The sequence below is a fragment of the Archocentrus centrarchus genome, chromosome 18, assembly GCF_007364275.1.
Source record: "Archocentrus centrarchus isolate MPI-CPG fArcCen1 chromosome 18, fArcCen1, whole genome shotgun sequence".
Classification (NCBI taxonomy): Eukaryota; Metazoa; Chordata; class Actinopteri; order Cichliformes; family Cichlidae; genus Archocentrus; species Archocentrus centrarchus.
The window spans coordinates 6834057-6856667 of NC_044363.1; the positions used below are offsets into that span (position 1 = coordinate 6834057).

The 22611-nt window shown below is 38.9% G+C and overlaps 1 protein-coding gene across 1 annotated transcript; it reads left to right on the forward strand.

Moving 5' to 3' along the window:
- Positions 1-1437: 1437 nt before the first annotated feature.
- LOC115797160 (tripartite motif-containing protein 2-like) lies at positions 1438-22157 on the forward strand. Its single transcript, XM_030753657.1, has 15 exons — positions 1438-1624; positions 4715-4796; positions 10218-10893; positions 12147-12295; positions 13676-13856; positions 14034-14293; positions 14383-14521; positions 14606-14791; positions 15195-15390; positions 16352-16455; positions 16542-16709; positions 16824-16992; positions 17910-17980; positions 18084-18224; positions 18316-22157. The coding sequence occupies exons 3-15, from the start codon at positions 10795-10797 to the stop codon at positions 18466-18468; spliced, it is 2016 nt and encodes a 671-aa protein (XP_030609517.1). The 5' UTR covers positions 1438-1624; positions 4715-4796; positions 10218-10794; the 3' UTR covers positions 18469-22157.
- Positions 22158-22611: the final 454 nt, after the last annotated feature.

Genomic DNA, 22611 nt, shown 5'->3' on the forward strand with positions numbered 1-22611 from the left:
TGCTATTAGCACCTTACTAAATATGATCCTGTCACACCTGGAGGGTGCTAAGACCCTGGTGCCACTGTTATTCATTTAATTGTATCCAGCCTCATATTTTAGCACAGAGATTGAAGACCCATCACATCAGTGTCAGACTGATATGTTGGTTGCTGGACTTCTTAACAAATAGGTCTCATTGTGTGAGGGTCAAAGGTGTTTTATCAGATGCTCTTATATCATCCACTGGATCCCCTCAAGTTTGTTTTATCACCTCTTTTATTTGTTTTATATACAAATGGTTGTTGGAGCCGGCACACAGGGCACCACATACTGAAGGTTGCTGATGACTCTGTTGTCCCCTCTTTGGTGAGCCATGGAGACTCTGACCACGGCCCGGTGGTTGATGATGTCATACAGTGGTGTAAGTCTCCCTTCTTAGATATTAATGTCAGGAAAACGAAGGAGATGATTATAAATTTTGGAAAACATTTCTCCTGTAACCATCAACTGTAACCCTGCCTGCTGGGTTTTCTGAACTCCATCACCATCTCCTTTGTTTTTTCTTTGTTAAGGAAGAAGTCATGGGACCATCAAACTGCTCCACCTCCATTCTGTATGCGGCAGCTTCTGAAATACTCAGACTAGCCCGCCTAACATCAACAACCACACCACATTCAAAGTTACTTAAATCAACTTTCTTCCACAGTCTGATGCTCAGTTTTACCTTGACCATGGTTGGTTGTCTTGACCATGCCTACACGCCTAAATGCACCGAGTTGCTGCCCTGTGATGCTAATCAGATCATTTGCACTGACGAGGTGAACAGTTGCACTTTAACAGGTGGCCAGTGAGTGTAGTTTTTCTCTGGGTGGGAACTTTTATCATAAACGTAAAGTTTGAGATATAAGAGATTCTTTTACAGCAGCAAAGGATTAAATTTTACCAAACCCTTCAACAAAACCTGAAAAGCTTTCTACGTTATCATTGTGATGGTTCCTCGATTAAAGCTGTCAAAGATCAGGTTGCTCAGATTAAATCTGTAGGATTCTGCACTTCCTGTTGGGTTTAAGGCACAGCAGCCAACCAGCAAGTGATAAACTGACAAAATAATAATAATAATAAAAATAACTGTTGAGTGAACAACACAAATTAATGATTTTATCTTTATATAATTTTCATATTTGATTTAAATAACATGTTAAATGTGTTTAATCTAAAATGACTGAGTGGATTAAAGGAAGAGAGAGAGACACTGAGATAAAGAGAGAGAGTCAAACTCCCTCACTCTCACTGAATAACTGATTAACAGAACAGCCAATCACCTCTGGCCTCTTCTCTCCATCTAGCTCCTGATTGGTGGATGTCGAAAAGACGATGTTTGGTGCCCTCCTCCTCTTCCCCCTCTTCATCCCCTCCCTCCTCTGTGTGGTGCTGCTGCAAGCTGCTGGTGTTGCCGTGACGATGATATCCTCCCCCTCCCACACGCGCACGCACGCACACGCACGCACACACACACACACCCGCACACACACACGCACACACACTGAGAGGAGAGGCAGCAAACAAGACGCTCTCATGACGCGATGGGTTCAGGCTGGAAAACGGACAGCCACAGTGATCGGCTGCGTCTGAGGAAAACATGGTGAGTGCTCGCTTTCAATTCCAAGATGAGAGGACAGACAGGCGGATGGAGAGATGGATGGGTGGATGATTGATGGGTGGAGGAATGACAGTAGCAGCAGCTGTAGCATGCTGTGTTTTCCTGAGAGAGAGAGGGAGGGAGGGAAGGATGAGGATGGACAGACTACAGATGGATGAAGGTGGAGGCTGAGTGAATGAACAAACTGGAACAAATTGATCAGCTAAAGCAAATACAAGTGTGTGTGTGTGTGTGTGAGCGTGCGTGCATGCGTGCATGCACTCAGGCCTCTATATGCAGGTTAGCATCCTGAGTGCTAGCAGTAACAGGAGGTACGTCACTTCTGTAAATCGAAACTGGCTGATCTGCTTTCCTTTCTACAGCCATGTAATAACAGACATGCACACACAAATAGGACGGATGGGCTGGATTAGAGAACAGGCAGCAGGGTCAGGGAGCAGCGGGTCAGAGCTTCTTCAATGTGTGAAGTTGCTGTTTCTTGATGGAAAGTCAATCAAGTGACTAAAATAATAAATCTATAAATAAACTGACCACAGAGATGAAGAGAAAAATGCAGAAATGACTGAAAAGCTGGAAGATTGTCTCCAAAAAATGGTATAAATTAGTCAGAAAACATGCACAACATCTACAAGCAAAGAAAAATGAAAAAGACACAAAATCACTGCAAAGAAGCACAAAACTGAAAGCTGAAAGTCATAAAATAACTAAAAAATAACTGAGAAGAAATGTGAAATGATTTTGATGAGACTTACAATGTTTACTTTCTTTGCAAACAAAAACTTCAAAGAAAAACAAAGTGGCTACAAAAGAAGTGCAAAGTCCAAAGACACACTAACAAAGACTAACCACAGAGAAATGTAACTCAATCCAAAATGACAGCAGATGAAGACAAAAAAATTCTACAAGGGCAAAAAAGTACTGAGAAAGAAATAAAACTGAAAAACTCTCAAAATCACTAAAGAGATTCAAAATGAGCTTAAATAAAATGCAAAAACACAGCAAGCACTTCAAATAGAAGCAACAACTTAAAAGAGTTTAAGGAAATATGAAATTAAGAAGACAAGAAACAGCCATGAAAAATGTCAAATGACTACGAAGACATGCAAAAAACAAAAAATAACCATCAAAAAAAAAACTCAAGAAGACATTAAACAGTCAAATTAGCATGAGAACATGCAAAACTACAGCAGCACAACCAATGAGAAAAAAATGCTAAACAAAACTCATGGGTATAAAAACAGAGAAAAGCAACACATACACAAAATGACAAAAAAACATGAAAAAACAACACAAACAAACGCAACCATGAAGAGAAGCAAAATTACAGAGAACCTGAAAAATGAGAAACAAGATATAAGACGACTCTGAGAAGATAACAGTATCACTACAAGGATGCACAAAGAGACACAAAACATCTACAAGCAGAAGATCCAGAACATCAGTGATACTTACAGAGAACTGGAAGCCACTGACGGCAAACAGAGCTTTGCAAACAATCAGGACAAATTGACCCTGTTCACCACTAAATGAAAGTGTCTGAGTTCAGGAGTATTACGACTACATGGTCAGCAGTAACCACGGCCATAAAAAGCATGAAAATATGCGACATTATCATAATGTGGGAGTCAACCAAGAGGACCACACCCTCCATGATCATGATTATGATGATCATGATGATGTTGATCATCATGGATGAAACATTTAGCAACATTAAGAACCTTATGTTCATGACTTGGCAAAGTCATGAACATAATTACATGTGACCCTGACCTGTTTGGCTGAAGACCCTTTAAGTGATCAGTGTGTTCAGGTTTCACTAAAATCTGACCAGTACTGGAGGACGAGCAGTGATTCTCACCAACTGCAAAAAGGATGGATGATGGAGGCCTGAGCTTATCGGTTCTTCAATTCAATTCAGTTTTATTTTTATAGCACCAAATCACAACAGTCACCTCAAGGCACTTTATATTGTAAGGTAAAGACCCTACAATAATTACATAGAAAACCCAACAATCAAAACGACCCCCTATGTGCAAGTACTTGATGACTCCCTTTTAACAAGAAGAAACCTCCAGCAGAACCAGGCTCAGGGAGGGGCAGTCATCTGCTGTGACTGGTTGGGGCTGAGGGGAGAGAGACAAGACAAAAGACATGCTGTGGAAGAGAGCCAGAGATTAATAATAACTAATGATTAAATGCAGAGTGGAGTATAAACAGAGTAAAAGGAGGTGAATGAAAAGAAACACTCAGTGAGTCATGGGAACCCCCCAGCAGCCTCGGCCTATAGCAGCATAAGTAAGGGATGGTTGAGGGTCGCTTGATCAAGCCTAATCTTAAAAATAGAGAGGGTGTCTGTCTCCTGAATCCAAACTGGGAGCTGGTTCCACAGAAGAGGGGCCTGAAAGCTGAAGGCTCTGCCTCCCATTCTACTCTTAAGTATCCTAGGAACCACAAGTAAGCCAGCAGTCTGAGAGCGAAGTGCTCTATTGGGGTGATATGGGACTATGAGGTCTTTGAGATAAGATGGGGCCTGATTATTCAAGACCTTGTAGATGAGGAGAAGGATTTTAAATTCTATTCTAGATTTAACAGGGAGCCAATGAAGAGAAATCTGTAAACTAGACACACACACACACACACACACACACACACACACACACACACACACACACACACACACACACACACACACACACAAAGGTATAAATTAAAATAAAGAAATGCATGAAGTGGAAAAACATTTTAAAAAGTCTCTACAAAGTAAAAAGAAAACAAAATCGCCATAAAAAAGTAATTACAAACTACGAGAGAGAAGGAGAGAGAGAGAGAGAGAGAGGGAGAGACCTGCAGAGTGCTTAAAACAAAAAGAAAAACAGAAACATTCCCACGGGAATATAAAAGGAGACAGATCAGATTACCTGCCTGTGTGTGTGTGTGTGTGTGTGTGTGTGTGTGTGTGTGTGTGTGTGTGTGTGTGTGTGTGTGTGTGTGTGTGTGTGATGCCACGCTGTGGCTTTATTGGCGAGCTATTCAGAAACTGGTTCCACTGGTGCTTTTCTGTCTCGGCTGCAGACAGGATGGCCTTTTTTCCCGTTGAGTTCTGAAGAAATCTCACGATCCTCTGATGGACTCTGGTCTGCTGAGCCAAGATGATGTAAGTCTCTCTCTAATTAAATACGAGTAGTTTGTGAGAACCATAGAATGGTGCTGTTGACCTGGCATTCAGAATCAAATGAAATTCATGTATTACTGTTTCAGGTGTCTACACTGTCTTTTTTTATTTATTTTTGAATGAAACTGCTTTGATTAATAAGGATTTCAAATTGAAATGATGATTTTCCATCATCCATCAAGTTCCTGGTGGAGTATAAAACATCTTGTCTCCTCACCTTCAGTGAGACGTGGCTGAAAGAGCGCGATCCGCCTTCCGAAGTGGAGTTCGGTGGATTTGGCGTTCCCTTTCGTGTTGACAAGAGACCCCACGGTGGGGAAGTCTGGGAAGTCACTTGGTCGGGGTGTGTGTGTCTCTATATCAACAAAAGTTGGTGTAACACTTGTCATCAGAGAGTCCGTGTGTACCTCTGATATTGAACTTTTATCAGTTTCATTATGCCCCTTCTACTTGCTGAGGGAATTTCCACAAATAATTGTAACTGTTGTTGAGTCCGACCACTACAGTGGTTACTTGGTTTCGTCATACACATCGGTCCCGAGGAAACACAAGCCGGAACGAAGGTTAGTCCCGGCTTGGTCATGTGACTTCATTCGGCAGCTCCAGGACCGTTACAGCCTCACAGACTGGGACGTTTTTACAAGTTCTTGCGAAGACTTGGATACACTCACAGAGATGGTGTCTGCCTACATTAAGTTCTGTGAAGTGTTGATTATTCCTCAGAAGTGTATTGTTATTTATCCAAACAATAAGCCATGGGTCACCATATCCAAGGTTCTTTTATCACCTCTTCTATTTGTTTTATATACAAATGGTTGTTGGAGCCGGCACACAGGGCATCACATACTGAAGTTTGCTGATGACTCTGTTGTCCTCTCTTTGGTGAGCCATGGAGACTCTGACCATGGCCCGGTGGTTGATGATGTCATACAGTGGTGTAAGTCTCCCTTCTTAGATATTAATGTCAGTACCTTGGCACCCTGATTGATGATAAACTCATGTTTGAGCCACAGGTTGATGCTGTGTGCAAGAAATCACATCAGAGATTATGTTTTTATTGTAAGCTCTTCAGGTTACTCCCCTCAGGCTGCAGATATGTGGCGCCACGGTCAAGGACCAATAACCATTTGTACAGCTGCTATGATATTTTTGTAGCAGGCTGTAAATATGTTTATTTCTGCTGTAAATTTGGACATTTTAACATGGATGTTTATGGAAATTGACTCACTTTTGGAGCCAGCGTCTTGTGGCCCTTAGATGAACAGCGGTTTTTGGACTTGTGTGTAATTTTTTGAACCCCTGAGACTGTTGATCTTTTAGCATGTTCTATAATTTTAGTGAACTGATAATGAGCATGCCCAAATTAATCTCATTTTACCTATAAATGGTGAGAATGTCGGGCCAGATAAGTTAAAACCATTTTTAGCTCATCTGGCCAAACGACCGATGAGTTCATCCTATGGAAACGTATCAGTCCCACCACAATTCACATGACCTGCTCCTCCTAGAGTAGTGGTCAGATTTTAGAGAAACATGTGGATCCTCACTCTAATTGTGCTCAAGGTCAGGGTCACATTTGTTATTTCACAGCCAATAATCTCTAAATAGTGACGGGCTGTGAACCCAGTGAGCTACTACAGCATTTGTGTTATAGTTTATCTTTACAGGTGTAGTACAACTACTTAAAAATAGCACATTTTATCAAACAAACACATCAAATATTAGTTTGGTGCAGCATCAAAAGCTAATGTTAGCATCTTTGTGAGTAAGAAGTCTTTAAAGTAGCTGTTTCAGACTCAGCTCAGATGGAATTAATAGATTTTTGAGGCATCGTTTCTGAACCGCAGGTTTCTGATTGTTTATTCTTTATGCAAATCTTAGCATATTTGATCTGCTGCAAAAAGGGGGTTACATGATCATTTCTGTTTGTATGTTTGTGTGTTTCTTTGGCCCAAGTGAGAAGTGATCATTTTGGAGATGTCCTGGATCTGGTAAACTTCTCCTTTTCATGGACATTCTCCTCCATCCCCTCCACCCTGCTTGCACTCTTCATTTTATTCCTCTCCTGTTGCTCCATCCATTTTTAATAACTGTACTGCGGGTCCCTGTAGTTAATCAATTTTTATACTGCAGTAAGGCAGAAATAAAATAAATCCTGTACTGCAGCTTATGGTACATTAATTGCCCTTTTAATGCTAAATTGGTTTATAACACCACTGCGTGTTTTATTTATTTTTAAAGAGCGCAAAGTGACTCCTACAGAATAATTTTTACAATGAATCATCCCCAGATAGACATACTGGACTTTTAGTTGCAATATTTGTAAAGTGTCTACATTAATAACCTGCACTCAGGTGAGGGATGTGGTGAAAATATCTCCAGTCAGGACCACAATATTCAAATAAGGTGATTATTTCCCTCTGCAGTAATTTATATTTGCTGGGACCTCCCTGCCCCTCCACATGCATACATGGGAAAACAGAGGCATTGAGAGCAGCAGCGTATAGAACACAGCAGGCAGTGACAACAAATATGACACTGAGTCAGAGGTGGGCTTGCAGATTTGTAGCAACAGCTCCCGTGGACAGGTTAAAGCAGCTTATATAGTGCCCTGTATGAGATTTACCAACTAGCTGCATGGGAGGGTTTGATTTGTGGGTTGATGTAAATCTGAAGAAGATAAAATTGTGTCAGAAGCTTAAAAACAAGCAGGTCAGTAAGAACAAACAGAACTTTGAGCGTCCACAGAGCATGCAGATACATTCAAAGCACTGATGAATGGCCGGAGTTCTTCTTGGTGAATCTGCGGGGAGAGAAAACAAAACACAGAGAAAGGGTTCAATTGTTTCTTGCTCTGTGACAGCTCCAGGCAGCCACCGCACAACACAAGCTCACACAAATACACAAACACAGCAAAATAGAGTCTCAGTGTTGTCCCACAATCCATTGCAGCATTGTATAGCAGTGAATATTTGAATGGACAAGTTGGGAAATGACTGGTTAGAAGAGACATGGTGTGTGTGTGTGTGTGTGTGTGTGTGTGTGTGTGTGTGTGTGTGTGTGTGTGTGTGTGTGTGTGTGTGTGTGTGTGTGTGTGTGTGTGTGACAGACATAAAGTGTGGACTTGTCTGTGTAAGGCTGCTTTCACATCGGCAGAGGTTGTGTCTTTTGAAGAGAACATTTTGGGGGGAGGTGTTAAAACAGGATTATGTTCGAGATCACAGAGAACTCATAATCATAATCCCTCCTCTTTATGAATTATTCATGAGAATATTCCCTGTTATATTTTACACACAGATTTGGGAGTATTTAAACTTTGGGCCAAAAACAGAGACAATGAAAAATAAACCTAGAGAGCAGACACAAAGAGGAGGAGAGCAGTCAGGCTGCTCGTATCTGTGTTTTTCAGACTTAATATAATTTACAGGGAATTACAGAGAAAGAAAAACAGCAAATTACATGGAAAATCAAAGGAAAAATACACACTACTTTTCCTCTAATAAAAGTGATATTATTTACAGTTTTCTCATGTTTTTATTTAAACATATTGTATCATAGTAATACAGTAATTTTACATAATAAAAAGTCATGTTTTTGCAATGCATCTAAGCATGACAGATGCTTAGATGCACTGCACAGCAATTTAACAAAAAAATATTAAATTAATAAAATAAAAAAACAGGATCAGTTACAAACAACAATTAAGGACATAATTATAAACAAAATAACAACATGTGCATTTTTAAATGACAAAAAGTTATTTTAAACAATAAAATAGTATATATTTATATACACACTTAAATATGTGTAATATTATTTAATATTAAATGTTTTTACATGTAAAATTTCCATCCTTGCACATGAAACCCATGCTCATGTTTTCTCCTCCCCACAGACAATGATGCTGCCTCTGTAATGGAGATTTCTCCAGAAATCTGTAACTGCATTGGGGAAAATCATTGGCTGTTTAATGTGTGTGTGTGTTTTTTTTTGTTTTTCGCCAAACGTGGTGCTGTACATTATGGTAAAAAATCTCCACTGTGGTCTTGTCTGTTCAAAGAACGTTGCTTCAGAAGTCTTGTGGTTTGTTCGCTTTGAAAACCGAAGCCATGCTGCTATGTTTTTGGAGAGAAAAAACACATACTTGTTCATACTTGTTCAGTGTTTTTCTAATTGTACTTTCTTGAACTTTAACATCTAACACGCTAACTGAGCTTTGTAGACTCTGAGATGTAGCTTTTGGGGTTTTTTCCAATTTCTTTGAGCATTGCACTATCTGGGACTTCCACTCCTGGGAAGACTGCGGTACTGTGTAAGACACAACTGAATTTTCCAGACCAGGAAACTGCCAAAGCTTTTGTTTTATAGAGATGCTCACACTTCCTGATGATCAGTTAATCATTTGATGAGAAGCTCCTGGGTGCTGCTTACCCTCTTGATTCCTATGGAAGCATTACGGGTCAATTTACTTTTTCACCTAATTGCATAGACTCTCCCAGATGGTACAATCCAAAGTTAAATCTAAGAATCCCATGGACAGATGGCACGATCCACAGATAAGGAGATGACCGCATGTTGTTGCACCACCAAGAAAAGCAAATGTGGAGTAAGATACTAATAAAGAGCTTCTGGAAGCAGTAATGTAGGTCACCAAAATGTCTTCAAAGTGATGAAGAGAGAAGGAGCTAGGTGGGGAGGGTGGTTGTGGTTTCCATGGTAACAGACTGCATGGAAATGGAGGGGGTGGCGTGATGGGGTTTACCAACTAGGAGGAAATACAACAAAAAGTGAAGCAATCATGTCCCCTTTAATCCCAAAAAATGTAGTCTAAATTTAGCTGGCAGTGTGCTGAGAGCAGGAGTGACGGCTCGGTTCATTCACAGCACAAAGTGTTCCAGGTCACAGTTTGTTTTTTGCTTTTTTTAAAAACTCTTTTGAATGGCACAGACATGATGGTGGTGATGAGGCTGGATCAGTGTGGACACCTGAAAATGGGTCTTCAGGTGTGTGTCCTACAGTACATGATAAAAAAATAAATAAAAAAATCACAGTTTGTTGCACTGGAAAATGCAGACAGAACCAAATTTATTATTTATTATTCAATTTATTACTGAATTCTTTAAAATGCCACACTTTAACTAAATGCACATTTTAAATGTATTGTGGACAGAATATTTACAGGTCCATCTAATGACAGCTGGAAGATCAGGTTGAGTCTTTTTAACACTGTGACCAACATTTTAGGTGTAATCTACCTGTAAACCTACTTGATCACACTTAATACTGGGACTGATGACATAGTATGAAGGAATTTAGCAAGAGTTAAGAGCTTAAGTATAAAATCTTTATGTTTATCTGCTTTTCAAACTAATCCTCATCCCTCTCTCTGTCTCGTTTTCCCAGGATACAGTGGAATCTGCCCTCAGCTTGAACCCTCTGTGAATTAAATAAACACCAAGGTCCACTGCTTTTGGCTCAATCTAAAGAGAACTGTCTACCTACTTGATTCACTATAGCTCTATTTGTTTTTGTGCATTGTGGGACAACACATGGAAGCAGAAGGATCTTTTAAATGGGATGTGTACCTAGATGTGGATGCCTGGACCCTCTTTTCACTCAGTGGGAATATAATGGAATAATGGATGCCAAGTTTCATTGACTACAAGCACGCTTGGATTATTACACCCTGAAATTAGAGAAAAACAAAACCTACATCGGTCATTGGGTGTGAAACACTGACATGCTTTTCCTGAGATCCAGCATGTGCCAAGAGTTATCACAAGGAGTTAATATGAAAATTGAATCCTTTTCTGTTGAATACACAATGGAATAAAAGGGTGTTTCCAAAACAGGAGTTTCCAAAACATTACAAAAAGTAAAACTGGAGCATTGTATCCAAACATAAAGCCCCTTCCCCTGGCTGCAGTGTGGAAACAGGGGTGTGTTTGGAGGTTCACCCTCACCAGGCTGGCGCTTGCAGATGGAGGCCCACCAACACTCCCCAGATAGCAGCAGTGAGGAGTGCACCGTCCTGGAGGCTCCACCCGGAAAAAACGCCTGCCCGCAACATGCAGGGAAGGTAAGAATTCAATATACATGTACAGAGTCTGTGGCATATTTATGTCTGGGATGTCTAATAACTAGTTTTTGAAGATACAAAAGATCTAAAGTACCTCATACATGAAAGGAAGCAAAAACTTGTCCTGATATCAGCCAAGAACCAAAATAAGCCAAAAATTTTGAAGGCAGTTTCAGCTGATTAAACTCAAGACTTTCTTGTCCCTTAAGGAACTTTGTCCTTGTTTAGAGTTCCTGCCACACCCATATATTAACCCATGATCTATGACCTAATGACTTGGCCTCTGTGGGCACTTCTTGGGGATTCTGTTGTAGTCAGTGGATGTCTGGGCCAAGATGTTCTGGAAATAATTTTTTTAAGAAAAGCAAATAAAAGATTAATTGTCATCAGATGATAGTCAGATTATATTTTGCCAGATGTGGTGCCAGAAAAACAATTTAATAAATGGAAATAATCTGGCAGATGGGGCACCAGAAAAAAAAAAAAAAACCCCTGAAAAGGATAAGTGGAAGAAAGATGGACTGATGGATGAATTTTACAGTTGTGACTGTATTTTTATAGTCTTTTTGTGTGGAAAACAAAATTCTTTAAAAAAAAACCAAACAAAACGTGTTTATTCACAGGTCATTTTTTTCATATTATTTTACATCAGACCTGTTAATCCATTGTCTGCTTTTTGTAATTTTATTGATTTTTTTTAAATATAAAAAAAAATAAAATATAATTACAGAATAATACAATTCTGTAAAATTTACCAACAAATCCTGTTAAATTACATATTTTTCTTTTTTACAGTAAATACGACTACAACTACTTGCCCCCTGCCTATAGATTCTGCATGTTCATATTCATATGTATGTTTATAATGACTGCCACACAGAAAGACAGAAAAATTATTCCTGCTAAGGAATACAATGTTCTGTAAAAACACAGGTTTATGGGACAGATGTGAGAATTTTAACAATCTTATCATTAAACTGTGACAGAGAAAGTAGAATGAGGTCTATGGCTTGTACAGATGTTATTGAACCCATCTGGTACTGCAAAGTGCAAGACCGAAGCCTGACCCACATGACCTATATGTTGCTTCTATTTAATCCAATTCCTGCCTATTAATGATAAAATAATGGAACTAAACTGAGAACAAACATGCATTTTAAATGTATCTGGGTGCTCATTCAGGTGCATTAGAGGCCAAACATTTTTCTCCATCTCTATCTTCTCTTCCTTCATGTAAACCTCTCTATCTGCAGGTGGCTGACCTGTACTGTTCGGCCTGCAAGTGCGCACTCTGTGAAGACTGTCTGCCGGACCATGCAGAGCATCCTAAGGTGCCCATTAGCCAAGCCCTAGAGCAGCACCGCAACAACCTGCAGGAGAGACTGGGGGCTGTTCAGAGCAGGTATGGGTTGAAACACCTTATACAACATTAATCGATCTTATTCAGTCTATTCAACTAACCCTTATTTTACTCCAATGTACAGTGACACTTAAAGACCCCCCCCTTCCAAAAGAGAAAAGTATTTGATGCTAAATTACTTTTTGTCTTATGAATTGCTGAAGTACGTCAGTGATAAATATCTGCTGAGGTTTATAAGGGATTTATCATTTGCTATATTTTTTATTACTTGCATAAGGCCAGCATGGGGCTCTCTCATCACTAGGGCAGTGCCCATTTGTGGTGAGTGTTTTTCGCTGCAACTTAGACATGTTCCCTAAATGCCTCACAGACAATTCAAACTTGTGAAAAGAATAGAAACCAACTTTTTTCAAATGGTGACAACTGCATATCTAAAGGACCATGCTGCTTTGGCCCATTTGGGCCCAGGACTCTCTCATAAAAGAGATTCTTAATCTCCCAATTTTTCACTTTTTGGCTGAATAAAGGTTTGCAAAAGTGTGAAGAGGATTGAATGAATGGCTCTTGAGAGAAATGAAGAACAGCTAGATGACAGACATGCAGACATTTATTGAATTATTGATAGGATGAGCCCCAGTGTGGGGTTAGGGGAAGGGTTTGGTTAATGTCCGTCCTTTGCCTGTCTGAAACAACCAAATGTGTCTGTGTAAAATTTGACTAAAAAGGTTTGCTGAGTTCTGGTTGGCTGGTATGAGTCAAAAACACACACAACAGTACCAACCAGTGTGAGATGCTTCAAATGTGTGGGGGAAAAAGAAAGTGAAAAGATTTATTAAAATACATAAGGGCTGGCTGTAGAAATGTAAAGATGCTACAAAATATGTATATTTAACATACTTATAGCCATTCATGTGTGGGATTATAGTGAAAATCCAAATTTAAAATGTACTTAAAATATTAAAGGTTCTCACTGTGCAAACATTTTGAAAAAGAGTCATTATCAGGTGTTAACATATAATTCTTGTAGATCCCACAGGTGCAGCTAATTCTAATTAATGCATATATTCATAACATTTGACATATTCAATTAAACTGCAAGTATAATGTAAGGATGCTGCTTATAACTCAATCACCACAATGTCATAAAACGCATGGAACAGCCAATCATGAATAACTAATAACTGACATGGAGTAAATGAGGAGATGACGACATCTGGTGGACAACAAGGAAAATACAGTTTTAGGTTTAAATGATTTATCAGGATGTTAAAGCTTGACAGTAACAATTACATGTTCCCATTAAAAAAGTATAGTTTGCACACATAAACACAGAAAAAATAGTCTTGATGTTTTCGAAATTTTTGGTCATGAAAATCTCAAAGAAGTTTCAGTGACATTTCCCTTTTGTACCTCTCGTTCTAGACTCCCTCAGATTTCAGATGCATTGTCCTTTGTTAAGGAGATCCTCCAGCAGCTGACGAATCAGAGAGCTTCCATTGAAGAGGACATCCAATCGAGCTTCGAGGACCTGCACAAGCAGCTGGATGTTCGAAAGAGTGTACTGCTGATGGAGCTGGAAGTTACATATGGACTCAAGCAGAAAGTAAACAAATGTTTGGCTGCAAGAATTTCAAAAGGTCAAAACAAGATGTTTATTCAACTGTTCCTTTAATTCTGTGGTAAAAGTACAACCTCTCGGGCCACTGGTACTTCTTTAACTTAAGCACATAAAGTGGAACAACAGAACCTTATGAAAGTTGTTTTTTTTTTCTGTCTGCAGGTTCTCCAAGCACAGGTAGACAACCTTGTACGGGGAGAGGGGGACATCACAGCCACTTGTACCCAGGCAGAGGAATCTCTGGCTGGGGAGCCGTGTGTGGCGAGCCTGCAGGTGGAGCGAGAGCTGTGGGAGAAGCTGGGAGAGCTCACTGGTCTTGGTTTGCCATGCCAGCCGGAGGAGAATGACCAACTGGATCTGGTGATGGAGACAGATGGACTGAGGAAGTCTATACACAACCTGGGGACCATTGTCACAACCAGGTGAGACCATGCATAAAGAAAAATGCTCAGGCCTGTGTTTTTGCATTTAATACTATTTCAACAACACTCATCTTTCTTCTCTTCCTAAGTGCGGTGGCAAGCCAGAGTGAAGCCATGGGTGCCGGTCTTGAGCAGTGCGTTGTTGGGCACCCTGCCTCGGTTACCATCGTAACAAGAGACAAGTCGGGAGGAGCGTGCAAGAGTGGAAATGCAATTCTCTCTGCCGAGGTTTGTGTTACGCCCACATGAAACACTATTCTGTGTTCACACTTACATAAAAAAGTGAGAAAAAATTAACACGTGTTCATGCAGGTATTCACCCCAGATGGCAGCATAGTAGATGGTGAGATAGTGGATCACAAGAACGGGACATATGAGTTTGTGTACACGGTGCCAAAGGAGGGCGACTTCTCACTGGCTCTCCGTTTGTATGATCAGCACATCAAAGGAAGTCCGTTCAAACTGACTGTCACCAAAGTTCTAGAGGCCGAAGTAGAGGTAGGTGGAGCCATCTTTTAATATAAATGAATGACAACGGTCCAACCAAAAATGCCAAATTCATATTGTCCTCAACTGTGATGTACAATGACAGCCTGCTCTTATCCCTGGGGTGTCAATCAGTGCCATTTTGACAAAGCCAAAATGTGGACATATCAGCTTATGGCATTGTTGAGAAAGATCTGCCTCTCACAAATCATCATTTTTTAATTACAGTACAGGTGTAAAGGCACAATGATTATGCAACACAATGAAAGCAATTCATTTTGAAACACATTTATTTTTAAATTTGCATCGAACTTGAACAACTAAAATGATGTGGCAAAGGATGTAGGAAGTTTTCCAATTTAAAAAAAGACATTTAAAAACTGTGTAATGCATTTTCTTTTTGCTGGCTCTCCAGGTTTCTCCCTCTACCACAACAGCAACCAACTCAGCAGCCAATGCCACTCCGTCCACTGGTTCCTCAGAGGGGGTGAAGCGACGAGGGAAGTCACCTGGACAGAAGAAGAAGGGCTCAAAGAGGGCCAGCAGTGCCCTTGGCACCCCGCGACGCAAAACTCAAAACCCCATTGAGGATGACCTTATCTTCAGGATCGGTGAGACACTTATCTGGAAGAAAGGTGCAGATAGACCAGGATATTCTGGCACTTTCTTTTTAGACACAATTGAGGTTAATGCTGTAATGTACAAAATTTTCTGAGACACTTGAATGAATTTGGGCTTACTTCTCGCTGTCATATGGGTAATTTTTTGCAACATGGTGGAATTTTGTTTCTGGCTGTTCCAGAGTTTGTTGATTTTTTTCCATGTTACAGTTCGTGGAGGGACTAAGGTACTGATTTAAAAATTTTATGGCTCAGATTCACCAAACCAAGTACTGGTTTTATTATGCTTAGCACTCCTTTATGATGAAACGTGTGTTAGACTAATAATAATTTATGACATTATAGTTAGTCTAGGATTATTCCAGCTTAAACATTTTATAAATGTGTCCTGGAATTGTGAAAATTCTGTTTCTATTTTGGAATAGTCTAAAATAGCTAGAAAAATAAGACAATGGGGGCCTTATGACTGAAAGTATTTTATTAAAGTTAATGGAACAAAAAGGACAGGGTTTGGGGACAGTTAAAATCATCATATGATGGCCTGAGTTTCAAAAACATGTAAAAAAAAAGAAAAAAGCCTACCTGTTCAAACCCACATATCCGACTTTGCTAGGAGCTTGAAGATTAAGGTGAAAAGCCCATTTTTGTCTTGAAAATAATTTTACATTTAGACCTCCAATGGAAAAATTTGAAATGGTCGGTGACTGAACTTAGATACAAGTCTTTGTAATAACTTGAAAAGGACTTTTCAACTTTTACTTTTCACCAACATTTGACATAAGGGAAATACTTCATAAAAACTCTGGTTATCCATGGATATTTGGTGCTTGAGAGTGTAGATCTACTCCATTTAAGCTTCATTTAGTGCCTCAGTTGCAAATGAAAAAAAAATTCTATATCCCTTCATATTACATGTGTAACAGAGTTTCAAATTACATTTTGTACTCTTCAGGAACAAAGGGAAGGAATAAAGGAGAATTCACCAACCTTCAAGGAGTAGCTGCCTCTTCCAATGGCAGGATACTGATTGCTGACAGCAACAATCAGTGCGTTCAGGTATGGTCTGTCCTCAAAAAGCTTAAGGGTTAATTTTAAACCCTAAATTTGTGTTAAAAGCTAAGCAGTGCATTATATACATTCAGATTTTCACCAATGAGGGAGAATTTAAGAGTCGCTTTGGGGTACGAGGACGATCGCCAGGTCAGCTACAGCGCCCAACTGGTGTGGCCGTGCACCCCAGTGGTGACATCATCATCGCCGACTACGACAACAAGTGGGTCAGCATCTTCTCCTGTGAGGGCAAGTTCAAGGTGTGTGTGCTGATATTTCTGGGGTTGATGGGTTATTGTACTTCTTTGCATACAAATCTGATCATCAGTCTGATGTATGCAGCATCCTTATTGGTTGTATTTGCTGTCCACCAGGCAAAACTTGGCTCTGGCAGACTCATGGGACCAAAGGGTGTGTCTGTGGACCAAAATGGTCATGTGATTGTGGTTGACAACAAAGCCTGCACTGTCTTCATCTTCCAACTGACTGGAAAGCTTATTACTAAGTTTGGAAGCCGAGGCAATGGTGACAAGCAGTTTGCAGGTAATGTGTACCAAATTAAACAATAAAGATCAATAAAGAGGACTAGGCAGCTATTTTAAGAGGAAATGTTAAAATAGATGTTCCCATTGAATATATGCCCAGAAAATGGGTATGGAAAAAAGAAAGCTCTTAGCTAAGGTGAAATGCCAGATTATGTATTCACCGAAAGTGCCAGTTGGGCTTTCTCTGAAAGCAGTTAAAATATCAGTTAATGTGAATATAATTACAGCAGCAAAGTAACCACTTTAAAGTTTACTGTCCCTACAAAGACTCATTGAAAAGAATTTGAACATAACTTTGCTTGTCTGAATAATGGTGAAACTGTGGAAAGTGTCAAGGGAAAAAAGTTCCATTCATGTCTAAATGTAGCCAAAAAATATGCTTCCTCCTCAATACCTCTGCAAACTCTTCAGATGCCTGGCTTAAGTGTATCGACCAGATTTAGTCTAGAAAACAACACCGACTGACACTCGGTGCCAGGAGGGTAGAGTGTTGAAGTAGTTAAAATGGCAAACAAAGTGGAAGATCCGAAAGCACTTCAAGTTTTAGCTAAACCTCAGAAATCTAAATGAGGTCTAACCCTAACCCTATGCTATCAGAATGCTAACATAGGCTCCTGAAAGTACTGAAGTGGCAGTTGACAGTGGAATAGTTTGCAAGAACTGAATGCACTTGAAATTGTGTTTAACATTTAAACCTCTAATATCTAAACCACTTCATGACCTTACCCTTAACTGTAACCCTTAATCAATCTGACAGACTATTCACTATAAACTATTCACATTCACAAATGCCAGTTTTGCCTTTCTCCAAAATACTTGTGAAATTAAAGTATTAAATGTGGCTGAAGCAAATTGATAATAGGTTCATTGAGATTTATTCAGATACAATCTTTTTTCCGTTTTTCTGTCCTGAAGGTCCACATTTTGCAGCAGTCAACAAAAACAACGAGATCATTGTGACAGACTTCCACAACCACTCTGTCAAGGTACTCAACATAATGCATTTTTTCATCTTTACTCAGATATTTAGTAATGAGCTCAAGGATGCTTCAAGAGGATTTAAGTCTTCTTCACTATTTCTCTGTTAAGGTTTTCACCCTCGAGGGAGAACTAGTTTTGAAGTTTGGTTCAAATGGTGAAGGAAATGGCCAGTTTAATGCTCCCACTGGTGTAGCTGTGGACATTAATGGGAACATCATTGTAGCTGACTGGGGCAATAGCAGAATACAGGTAAAACGCTGATGTGTAGGGCTTTCACATATAAATGCTACCTATCTTCAAAAATCAATTACATACACTCTCCCTAATCAAATATTTCCAGGTGTTTGATGGCAGTGGCTCCTTCCTGTCCTATATCAACACATCAGCAGACCCTCTTTACGGACCCCAAGGTCTAGCTCTGACATCAGACGGACATGTTGTAGTGGCTGACTCTGGCAATCATTGCTTTAAAGTCTACCGCTACCTACAATGATGGAGGCTTTGATGATGATGGGGGATGGTGACGTGGAGGCACAAGAGAGGTGGATGACAAAGCTGTGGTTGAATTCAGGAGATATAGTGAGCAATGTCAAATACTGTGAATTCCTGCATGAGCCTCTACTGCTGCCTGTAAATCTGGAAGAAGTGATAAATACAGTAGAAGAGATGAAAAAGCCAATGAAAACGTGCTGAGTTGCCACAATTATATTAGCAGAACCCATGCAGGAATAACCTAATTTGGATATTTTTGGTGTCTCTGATCAGGTAAGATCATCAAAAAAAAAAAAAATGGACAGCAACAAGACAAGTCTGAAGAGGGCTTAAGACAGGCACGCATAAGGTGGAATGGCAAATTTGCTGCCCTCATCCAAACATTGCAAAATGGGATACAGGTGTGATGCATGGAAAGACAAAAGTTATGCAACTCTACCATCAAGTCTACCATCATAAAAATGGAGCAATGAGGAAGGATTTAAATAACAAAAGGAAAAAAAAAAAAACTCAATCTGCTACAAGTCACATGATGAAAATTTCTTCAAAAACAACTACATCTACAATGTGGTCAACAAGGCATAAAGGGAGCAAAGGCATAAATATGGACATAGAGGAAATTATGTGTGAAAGTGGAGTGAAACATTGAAAGTTTTCTAATGTTCTGCCTTCTCATGTTGTATGTAATAGACAAAAATAATGCCTAATGAGCTAAAAGAGATCTATGTCTTTCAATTCCTCTACATAATTAGAGACCTCCACAGTTTAATTCTATGACTTGGAAGCAAGCGTTAGCTGCCAGTTCTTAAAGCTAGCCAGGGAGCTCTTAAGCAAAGCGCTCAACTTAAAGTTGGCCCAGCGGGAGAGAACTGCAATTGTGCTGGAGCATTCAAACATGTTAATTTGTACATATGGTGAAAGAGAAATGCCTGGTAGTGAAAGTTCTAAATTTCTAAGACATAGACCACTTTTAGCCCATTGAGCATCGTTTGTACATTAGGATCGTTTGAATATGGAATGTTTATTTTGATCCCATATAATAGTATTCTTTACAAATCTTAGGTAATAGATTCATTATTAGAAATGATTGCTTGACTCTAACTCTGACTGTCTGAATTATTGATTGATTGGGTTGATTTGACAAGCAGCATTATGTGTCTATGCTTGGTTTGAGTGTTCATATATTTTTCCTGATAAATCTGTTGCAATGGTGAAAAAGTATAAATCTATCCTATATATTTGTGAGAATACCTTTAATAATATCGCATAAGCTGGTAATCACCATATTTGGAATCAGTAACAGCGGCCGCTTTTCCATTGCAGGAACATTTACAGCCCTTCTAGCCATTCTGTTTCCATTGCATTGTAGGATCAACCGAATTTATGATGTGACAAACAAGTTTTACTACATGTAGGACTATTACTTAATTTACAATGCTCTAAAATAACTTAAGCTAGCAGAACTGCTGATGTGAGATCAAGAACAACAACAACAACAATTTACGTCTGCTGTGCCTAACAGTTTTCTCTTTACTAGTATTCCCTACAACTTTTCACTATTTCCTGCAGTGGAAATGGCCTATATTCACGTACTTCTCTTTGCTTGCCACCATGGCAGCAAAATATCAGTTGTAGGGGGAGGCAATTCTAGAATGTTTCAATCTGGTCTTCAAGTCCGACATCATTTCCGGGTCCAAATGCGCCTAAATAAACAGCAATGACAGAACCATCGACTGTTTACTATTAAAGAAGATTGTAACATACCTTATCAACTGCAGCCATTTCCTCTTCTCTTTCTCATCGGTATCACAGCTGAGTGTGTTTTATTTGAGTCGGATCAGTTAAAACAACCAGAGACACAGCATTGCGGCATACTGATCACGTGACAGTTTGGACCTGGAAATGGAATTGTACGTCATCACTTAACAACCGGATTCATTCTTCCCCATAGACAGGGATTCTAGAATGCTTTAAGAATTCTGCAAAAGTGTTGCCCGCTTGTACAATTCCACATATTCTGTCAAAAGAAGAGAATACCTCAGTGTTCAAGAAGCATGCCTCTGTTATTATGTGATTGTTGACATCAAACATACCAGGCTTCTACTGTAAGCTCCCATTTTACAAACCGAATTCACAAAACAATTTACAGTGACGTTAGTAAAGTACAGTTAAAGTAATGTTAAATTGCAAAGCATTTACCATTTACATTTGGAAAAAGTGCTATGTGACAGTAATAATGATAATTCATAGCATTTACATAAACATAGGCAAGATAGGAATTTAAGTTACTTCCATCACCACTGAGTTGGGCAGACTTAACATGCACTATTAATATACTGAAAACATCTTTGTTGATTGTGGTAACCTAAGTGGTATCCCATCAATTACTTACACAACATTTCATCTTTACTGAAACTGGAACTGGGAAACTCTTCACTATGTTCACAGTTGGTCAGAGATTTTCTAAGTTATATATTTTATTACTTCTATTTATTGCTTATTTATTTTTCATTTATCTAATTAGTTTTTTTAGTCTTGCCATTTGATTGTGTTCCACTATGTGCATTGAACTTCATAAGTGCCCGTGCAATTTCTTCTTTTTATACATTTCATTCTTTAGGCTGTATTGTAATAGGATTGTGAGTGGAACTGCTCTGAATGTTTTGTCAAGTTTCCTTTATTTATTATCTTTTGTTAAATTAAAATATCAAGCTAGTCAGCTAGCAAAAACAGCTCATCAGCACCTCATTTCAGGGTCAGCATCACTTTTAACTCAAATCTAATAAGTTAGTTTAAAAAAAAACCCAGTACAGTACAGTACAATGACCAACCTTATAAAACCATTAGCTTTTGAATGCTAATACTGTTGATTTTGTACATAACTGATTACAAGCTAACTTAATAGTCTTGATTTGTTTGTAGCCATCAGTTTTGATGTTGAATGTTGAATCATTTTACAGATAGCAAAGACAAAATCATTTTTAATAATGAGACAACTGCATGTTCAATAAAATAACACAATACGGTAAACACCGTAAACTGCAAAAAAATTCATGTAATTTCCACATTTGTGCAGATTGTCAGTCTTCAAGGATCTGGTAAGACTATATTTTTTTTTTTCCCCACAGTGCTGCTTAGTATCAGATTTTGCTCATCAACTTGAAATAAGATTTTTGGATTTGCTGGTACATTTGATTGTTTCAAAGAAATCAGGCTGTGTTTCCTAATGTAACCTGGCCTTTGTTTACTGGATATTGAGCCTTAATGTTGGTATTACGCATGAATGTTGTTTAAACTGATAGAATTGCCTTCTCAGTAACTTTGATTTGTTTTTAGAAAAAATATAGTAAACAGGATTTAATTACAATTTCGGAGATAAATTGTTAATCTGTAGACTACACACCATTAGAGGGGAATTTTGTTCAGCAAGAAGAAAAAAAAAAAGCCATTCGATATATGTGCAAATGTGGCTCTTGTGTGTATGGGTTTTCAGCAGAAACTGCAACAGCACTGTGTACTGCACTGTTCTTTTTTTTTTTTTTAAATCCACATAGAAGACAGCCTTTAAAATACTGATCAGTTTCATACAGTGTCACTTTCCAGCTCTTTCTCGCTCTGTATTTACTGTCTGCCATGTCTGTTCACTGTTATGGGCTATGTCTTAATATTCACATACACTCAACGCTGAAAATAAAGCATTGATTTCTAAACAGCAATAGTTTGGGTTTGTAAAAATTCTGTGTATTAAAAGACCTCAGCACATTTTGAACACTGGGTTTTCCAACTGGCATACTTGGAGAGTCACAGCAAAGGTCACATACGTTAGAAAAGTGTACCAATACCAATATATCTCTATACTAATTGCAGTCTTATAATTTAAAATTGTATGTCTTTTTGTTGAACAACTGCAAACTGTTTATGTATATACCCTCCAAATATTGTATTATTTTTACCTCATTTTCTTTAGATATCAACCAAACATTGACATATACAAGAAGTAGCAGTACATTGAATTACCTTGGGTGTGGGTCTTATTTGATGATTTTAGCTGGTTACTTAGTTCTCAGGAAAGAATTTTACACCACAGTACTATTTAAAATATAAATATGCATATGTTACTCTAAAATGTATAATGAATCGTTTA

Coding starts and splice junctions, on each gene's coding strand:
- LOC115797160 (XM_030753657.1), top strand. CDS start 10,795: ATGGAGGCCCACCAACACTCCCCAGATAGCAGCAGTGAGGAGTGCACC. Junction 10,894..12,146: donor GCCCGCAACATGCAGGGAAG/GTAAGAATTCAA, acceptor CTCTATCTGCAG/GTGGCTGACCTGTACTGTTC. Junction 16,710..16,823: donor CCTGTGAGGGCAAGTTCAAG/GTGTGTGTGCTG, acceptor GCTGTCCACCAG/GCAAAACTTGGCTCTGGCAG.